This window comes from Trichoplax adhaerens, genomic scaffold, assembly GCF_000150275.1.
Source record: "Trichoplax adhaerens TRIADscaffold_12 genomic scaffold, whole genome shotgun sequence".
In the NCBI taxonomy this organism is placed as follows: Eukaryota; Metazoa; Placozoa; class Uniplacotomia; order Trichoplacea; family Trichoplacidae; genus Trichoplax; species Trichoplax adhaerens.
Window position 1 is genome coordinate 822,863 of NW_002060954.1, and position 8,255 is coordinate 831,117.

The 8,255-nt window shown below is 33.1% G+C and overlaps 2 protein-coding genes across 2 annotated transcripts; one reads left to right on the plus strand and one right to left on the minus strand.

Annotated features, from left to right (window-relative positions):
• Window positions 1-135: 135 nt before the first annotated feature.
• Window positions 136-3,765, plus strand: TRIADDRAFT_59779 (uncharacterized protein; the record flags this gene model as incomplete). Its single annotated transcript, XM_002115720.1, has 13 exons — window positions 136-321; window positions 436-561; window positions 942-1,060; window positions 1,455-1,622; window positions 1,723-1,825; window positions 1,932-2,036; window positions 2,138-2,302; window positions 2,391-2,517; window positions 2,601-2,809; window positions 3,019-3,206; window positions 3,283-3,372; window positions 3,461-3,611; window positions 3,703-3,765. 13 exons carry the CDS (start codon window positions 136-138, stop codon window positions 3,763-3,765), a joined length of 1,800 nt encoding a protein of 599 aa, XP_002115756.1.
• Window positions 3,766-4,995: 1,230 nt separating this feature from the next.
• Window positions 4,996-6,800, minus strand: TRIADDRAFT_59780 (uncharacterized protein; the record flags this gene model as incomplete). Its single annotated transcript, XM_002115858.1, has 5 exons — window positions 4,996-5,167; window positions 5,320-5,468; window positions 5,971-6,236; window positions 6,331-6,458; window positions 6,595-6,800. The coding sequence occupies 5 exons, from the start codon at window positions 6,798-6,800 to the stop codon at window positions 4,996-4,998; spliced, it is 921 nt and encodes a 306-aa protein (XP_002115894.1).
• Between the last annotated feature and the right edge of the window lie 1,455 nt (window positions 6,801-8,255).

Below are 8,255 nucleotides of genomic sequence, written 5' to 3' on the forward strand. Positions count from 1 at the left end.
TTCTTAGTACTGTATAAAATTTTTCACTTTAATACACGGTGCTTGAAATATGTAATCTGCTAACGACGTTAGAGTTCTTTATCTAATCTACCTTGCACATCTTGATAAAATTTCATAGTTAAACTTCGATCAAAAATGGAAAATCAAGCAGATATGCAAGTAGTAACTCAACAACAACAGCAACAGGATGAAGCTACAAATCCAACAGCAGATGGAAATGCGACTGCAGAGGATGAATTAGAAGCATATTGGAAACCTGTTAGACAAAATTCAAGCGACTTCGATTCTTGGACGTACTTACTACAATATGTCGAGAAGAAGGTATGATAGGATCTTAAAATAACAACATGCCGATATTATAATAGCACTTTAGCAGATGATAATAACCGTGGATTTTACTATACTAAATGTAAAAATTAATTTCTATATGTATAGGAGGACTTTAGCTACATTTCTGGGGCTTATAACGAATTCTTTAAGCATTATCCCTACTGCTACGGATATTGGAAAAAATATGCCGAATTAGCCATTAAATACACTGATTCCAATCAAGTTTTACAGGTAATTATCGACATCTTCCTCATGTGTACATTTCAACTAATTAAATGGATCAGTAGATAATACCAAATATATCGTTAGAATATGCTTTGGTAACTATTTTTGGTTGGTGACCGATCGTACTCGTAGCTTTTGCAGTTTTATATATCCTTAATGACAACGTTCGTAGGACAGTTACAGTTACTTTTTATGGAAGTAACCGCTGGAACAACCTTGGAAATAGTATCTTGTCGACAAAGTACAAAGAGAGCAAAAAGCTTAAAGTATTGCTTTGTGATACTTTGTCTTTCACTAGTTTCTACGCTATTAATCTAGATAAAAGTGCTAATTATGATATCGGTTACAAATGTGATGATTTATTCTTTCTGGTATATTATAATCAGATCTATGAAGCTGGCGTAAATGCTATCCCTTTGAGCATAGATTTATGGGAAAGCTATCTATCATTTTTCTCAAAATCTGTTGAAGAAAGTGGTGAAAATAGAATAGATGAAATTCGGGGGTAAGATTGAATATGTCGATTTTCTTTAAGTACTTACTCTTTATTTTTATTTTTTAAACAAGCTGATGATTGTTAGTATTACGTCATACAGCTTTGAGTTCGTATTTACCGTAGATAATGATCTAAAATTAACAGTTAGCAGGCTATGTTAATAAAAGAGCACAATATAGCTGTAAAAGTTAAAAAAGTCAACTATATCTTGTCATGTAAAAAAGCTCGCCATTGATATTCGTTATACAAAATATCATCAACTCTCTTCAATCTCAGTTTAAAGGTAAACGAATTTGGTTACCTCTTTGTGTACATTAATATTTGTCATTCTCGTGGGCAACTGTAAAAAAAATCACCTATTGATGTAATTTATTAAGTATATAAATATTCGTTACACGATTAGTTTATACCAGCGGGCCATTGCAACGGCAGGATTGGAGTTTATTTCGGATGTTTTATGGAATTCTTATATTGCTTGGGAAAAAGGATCTGGATTACTGAAAAATGTTATCCCTATATTCGATCAAATACTTAAAATCCCTACTCGACAATATGGCAGTTATATTTTAAGGTATGTATACTGAAATGGATGTTAACCGTAAATGGCTTCGTAATTGAAGAAATTTGATAAATATGTCCCTATTGAGATTTACACAATTTATGTCATTTAGTTTAACTGATTTTATCAACAACAACACGCCTGAAGATATCTTGTCAGAAGAAGATCTTGCAAGTATCCAATCTGAGATTGCCTCATCCGGTGATGCAGAGCAGGTGACACTGTCAATATAGATAATTTGCTAAGTAGATTATTTATTAGTAACTTTTTTCAATTTATAATACCTTATATCATCTACTTATACTATTATTTATTTTCTAGCCAATTACTACAGAATCAGTACGGGCTTGGCTGATAAAACCTAGACAAGCTCTGTACAGCGCAAATGAAGAGGAAGTTAAGAAGCGTTGGGGATTCGAGGATAAGGTTCGAAATTCTTAATGCTAACATTCTTGTTCTGCTGCGAGATCACATAATTATTATTTCTGGTTTAGAATTTGTAAATACGCTTACTTTTTTTCTCATAGATTAAAAGGCCTTATTTCCATGTTAAACCTTTGGAGCAAGATCAACTTAAAAACTGGAGGGAGTACTTAGACTTTGAAATTGAGCAAGGAGATCAGAATCGTATTCGTGTATTATTCGAACGTTGTTTGATCGCTTGTGCTTTATATGAAGAATTCTGGCTTAAGGTGGCTATCGAACATAGATTTTATACTATAGAAACTGGAGTGCATTACACTTGCAATACTAATTCTATTGATTTCCTTGACGAAACAGTATGCGAAATATATGGAAGATTGTAATCCTAAAAGTTCATTAGCTGTTTTTGAGAAAGCATGCACGGTCCATTTGCCTCGAAAACATAGTATTCATATCGCTTGGGCTACTGCTGAAGAGAAATTTGGTTAGTAAAATTTATGTCTAAGGGTGATAATATGTCATTCAGGTAAGAATTAATGTCATGCGGTTTATTCCCGTTTTTACTAGGCAATTTTGATCGAGCAGATGATATCTTGAAGACTTTATTAGACCGTGTGCCTGATTTAGCTGTAGTTACTATGCATCGTATAAATTTAGCTCGCCGTCGTGGAAACGCTGATAATATCAATGGTTTATATTCAGATGCGATTTCTAATTCAAAATCATCTCTTACGAGATCTCTTTATATTTCCCAGCTTTCTAAGTATCATCTCCAGGTACGCGATTGCTGTTATATGGTATGTCATTTGTTTTAAAATTCAAGTATTCTGACTGTAAACTTTGCATTTTAGGTGAGAGGTGATGTCAATGCGGCAAGGCAAACGTTAACGGAAGGGATTGAAAAGTGCAAGGCAAGTAGTATTAGGATTTAAATTTAAGCTGTCATTGTTATGTTTACAATACTAAAAGTTAATTTGTGTTTCAGGAATCGGAAGCTTTGTATTGGCAATTACTCGATCTAGAATTATCACAACCAGGATGTGTTGATAAAACTCGCATTGAAGCTGTATTTTCTATAATATTTGCTAACGATGCTTTACCATCAACTTGTAAGGAAGAATTTTCTCGCATGAGATTAAACTTTTTGGAAGATTTCGAAACAGATATTGGAAGGTAAGCTGTGATTGATTCCGAGCTATGAGACCTTATGTGTAAACTTATAGTATCTATACCGGTTCGTAATTTTCAGAATAAAAGAAGCATATGAAAGTCATGAAACAACGTACAACGTTGACTTACCGAAGTATACGAATTCACGAAAACGACCTTTAGAAGATGGGTAAGCTATTTCTTTAGCTTGACTAATCTAAATGAAGTAAATCTCTGCCATGACTAGTCGCTAAACCGTTATTTTGAATATACTTTAGGCAATCAGATACTCAAGCCAAGCAACTAAAATCCGATAGTGCAGCAGATCCAAACGCTATTGCATCTGCTCCGACGACTCCAAATCCGATGGGAGTGCCGGATCCATCAATGTATTACCAACAACAGCAACAATGGGCTGCTTACGGACAAGTATACATTAATACATGTTGCGTAACGTGATATATAATCTAAGATTTAATTTCGGCGATAATTGCGCTAATGTTAAATTCTACGATTATAGGGGGGTTACGCGTACCCGCAACCAAATGCTTGGGGTGGTTATCAAGCCTTTCCTACGCAGTAATGATGTAGCACTGTAGTGTAGTACGTTTATGACAGAATATTCGTATATGACACTTGCACAGTGTAATTCTTCTACGTAGAATAGTTATTAACAATGGTTTAAGCCTTACACTCTATTGTTAAGGTTGGACTGACATTTACTAAGTTCAGTAAGGCAGTGCTTAATTTTCATATTTTGCATTAAAACAACTGTAATATAGTACTTCGTGACAAAGAAATTCCCTATGTTTTTGAGATACAGTTCCTTTTCGAGAAATTCCAATTTTTTGTTTTCTTATATATTATAGCATCATCACACTGATACTGGATAGTGGCCTAACACAAAATTAAAAAATGCTTACCTACCTAATTCTTAGATATTGCCTCTGTATTTGTATTTGCTAACAATTTTGGAAGCTTAATAAAGCTGGATAATGATGTTAGCGTCTTATACGTCGTCTATTTTCATAACGAGTCATTCTGAAGAGGGATATTGCATGATGAATACAAATTGATTAAAAATTATCACGTTTTTAAGTTAGTAAACTTTATTGAAGTTTATGGAAATAATTATATTATTTTACTGGATCTAAAGTTGTAGAGATTCAGTAATTATAACTTGACATGATTTCGTATGTCTACGTCTACTTAGAGTTAGAAAAATTTTTGATGATTGATACTCATAACGAAAAGAGATGAGTTCGATTATATTTACAGCAACACAAATTTTGATTCAGTAAGTTTAAATTATATATTATTTATGAATTCGCTGTTATCATAATTTGAAACTTCAGATGTTACAAATGTTCTCTTTCGATGAATTTAAAGTGAGTAGAGCGATTGCAAATTTAAAAAAAATTGAAATTTTATTTAATTTGGTGAACGAACAAAGTATGTCGTTATCATGCGGTACTTGACTGAAACACTACAACAGAAATATCCTTTTATTAGGACTAGACTATATAATAAATATAAACCAATAGAATATCTTAATATCGCTTCACTATACATCTTACTTGTGTAAGCATGAAAATTTTTTAATGTATACCATGTACCTTATAATTATTAATGATTTTACGTAACTACATACACTACTCATATTATATTAAGAGTTGGCAGCATTATTTGATAGTATTGCTTGACCTCACATGACGATCACAAATTGCAATAACGGACTTAAACCTAAGTTGTAGCTACAGGAGATTCATATTACAAAGAAGTACGTCTATTCTTTATTTTTCTCGTTATTACTTTATAAAGGCTTTTGGATAACGTGAATGAAAAATAGTGGCGGTTTGCCTGAATCCTTTTTATAAGACTTAAAATCTCCAAAAATTTCGTGCTTGGCATTGCTGCCAAAAGTGTTTTGAAGTAACTCGGTAAAATTATCAACAAGATGTGGGTAGTAGGATAACCGGAACTTACTATAGAAAGAAAATGTAAAAACGATATATTGGAGATTAATCACAGCTCGTAAGCATAGGAGGTGTAGCAAGACTACACTTCAGTAATATAGTTCCAAAAGCTCTAGATCACAATACGTAAACGTATAAATCGTTTCTGATATTATTTTTACCTGTTGTCAGGCTCCTTCTTATCGCTTTGATAGGCCTCACCGGCATCGCAGGCAGCATCCTCTGTAGCTATAATATAATCTAGGGTTACCATAGTAGGTTTTCCGTTTACGTGCAGGACCGAGGTTTTAATATCTTTCAGATTTGAATCCTAGCGTAGAAAGGTGCATAGATTTTCACTGAATTATTTCTTAAGTAAGTCTTGAGCGTATATCTCTTTTGTTGCTGTTACTATAGTAATATTTACTAAGGTTTAACTCTAGATTAATTTATCAATCAAGAAATTACTCTTTCATCAGTGCCGTAGATTATAATTATACTGTAGCGATACCTTGATTGTAAATTTACACATATACAAGTATGGTAAATGTTTAGTAAATTTGCTTAATGTAACTCAGCTATACAGCATATCACCATTTCATCCTATAATTTCACTCAATGATCAAAAATCTGCGTAACTTTTCTTCTACTTACAATTCAATAGTTTTTAATAGGTATGTATGATGCACTATGTAAAAGTACTTAATCCATAGATACAGCATATAATAACATATGCTAGTAATTGAGTCTCTTTTCGTAATAATTTTTAATACGATAAACGGATATGTTTCACAGAAGTTAAAAAAAACCGATAAATTAATACAGAAAACTACCTTGCTGTTATAATAGATGTTCTTCTCTTGTGGTAATGTTCCTGATTTGATTATTTCATCGTAATTTCTATGATCTATTATTAGAATTCCGCCAGGTTTAAGTATGTCATAAAAATTTGCTAAGGCTAACTTTTGATCTGCTTGATCGCCACGAAAATCTGGCAAATGAGGAAATGAATTGCCTAAACAAAGTACAGCATCAAAACCGGAATTCGGAATCTCAATTTCTGATTGTGGTAAGGCCAACCAATTTCCTTCTTCAATAACTACAAATAAAATAAAAAAGTATAAGAATACAATCGTATTTCATCATTTATTCCACACACACCGTATTCTACGATGCATAAACTGAGCGTATACCCCATTTATCGAAAGCTTCTTCTTTGCGCCTCTGCCATCGTGTTTTTAGTGCGTGTTTCAACATCTTGTCGCTAGCGTCAATACTCGTCACTGTAAAACCTTCTTCCAAAAGGACGATGGAATCAATCCTATGTAATGAATACATTAATTAATTAATAACACAGTACCGCAAATTCTCTATAATTCGACGAATGTTACACTACAGTGCGATCGAAGCGATGATACGATCCCAAATTCTTTTTTTAAGACTGAAATAATTCATACCCAGTACCGCATGCTACGTCAAGGACAGTGTCCGCTTCATAATGTTTTAATAAGTCTCTGAGCCAATGACGATAATTTGCAGTTCTTGTCGAAGTATCTCCTATGTATGACTGCCAGACCCGAGCAGCCTTACCGTCAGCATATTGATCTTTCAATCCTGTAGCACCTACACCTAATGATCTGGTACGATACACGCTATCAACCATGATGCTAGGATAAAGAATTAAGAACACTGAATTAGTTTCTCCTATAACAACTATATACTACATCAATACTTTGTAACAGGTGCAATACATGTTGTAACTGTGGTAGTATGTAATTAACTCGCATCAGTTTTCTCCTGATACGATTTTTAAACCAATTTCAGTATTTATAGTTGTATCAGCTGCATCTTAGCGTAGAATGATCAAACGGTTTTATGACATTGGAAGGACGGCCAATATTGTTGCTACTAGATATGAGCTAGACTTCTAGATAACTAGTAAATCTAGAAGTATGGTATGAGTATGAGTATGAAGTTAGTGAGCTGTAAAGGTTAGTATAGCAACTGCTATATTACCAAACTGCGTTAATGTGGGTATGCGATGGCTGCTCAATTTTGTTACCGTGACATCAGACTAGCTGGAATTTGTTTACTCACTTACAAATAATGCTAAATTGAGCTATTGTAAATTTAGGAAAAATTTACTACACAGCCAACAGATACCTACCAACAGTAACATAAAAATGGTGGAATATGTGTACTTGAATACTGGAAATTTTAACATGTATCACAGATCACGAGTTCTTCGGTGTCCCAGCATGTCTATTCCACGTACAGTACTCGTATTTATTAAAATTTTTTAGATTTATAAATTTAATTTATAATACTGGTAAGGACAGTATACGTAGTATTATCTACTCATTATGTTCATATAATGCTATATTACTGTGTACTGTAATTTGTATGAAAGTTTTATAGCTACTCATAATCCTGTTATATTTAATAAAATACTTGGGTTCTAGCGTCACAACCGAAACTTTCCTTATTATATATACAGTATAGTAGTTTGCATACACTGTAAATGCCATTGAAATAGGGCTAACAGGCTACTGTATGAAAGATACATATCAATGGGGTAGAGTAAGCGTTCCTGGCAAAGGTATTATAGATATAAAACCTAATATACGTTGTACGGCCTAATATTGTATTTTTAACAAATTATATTAATTACGAAAGTACAATACTATAGTAAGCAGTCTGAATACCGTACATTTAACATTTGTTGCAAACGACTATATCTATTTGAAATAAGATTCTTTTATCAATCATAAGCTAATGCCATAGAATAAATACCGGAGCTTCGGGTTTACCTAAGTACAAAACTGTATTAACAGTAATTGAATTACTTTCTTGATTGTTAGGCAAGATATTACTCTCTTACTACTGTACTATCTTCTACGTTGGGTGAATAGCATTTGCACAATCTACGATGTCAAATTCCACTTGATTAATTTTATTTTAACATGCTAAAATACATTATGTAATCCCTTGTTGTCACTCTATACAATCCCTACAGCGACATCATCCAATTGCATTAACATCTCGTGCTGACGATGTAACGTTATTCATGTTTACGTACATTTTGAAGATTCTTCAAAGGTAGAAATTAGATAGGAGC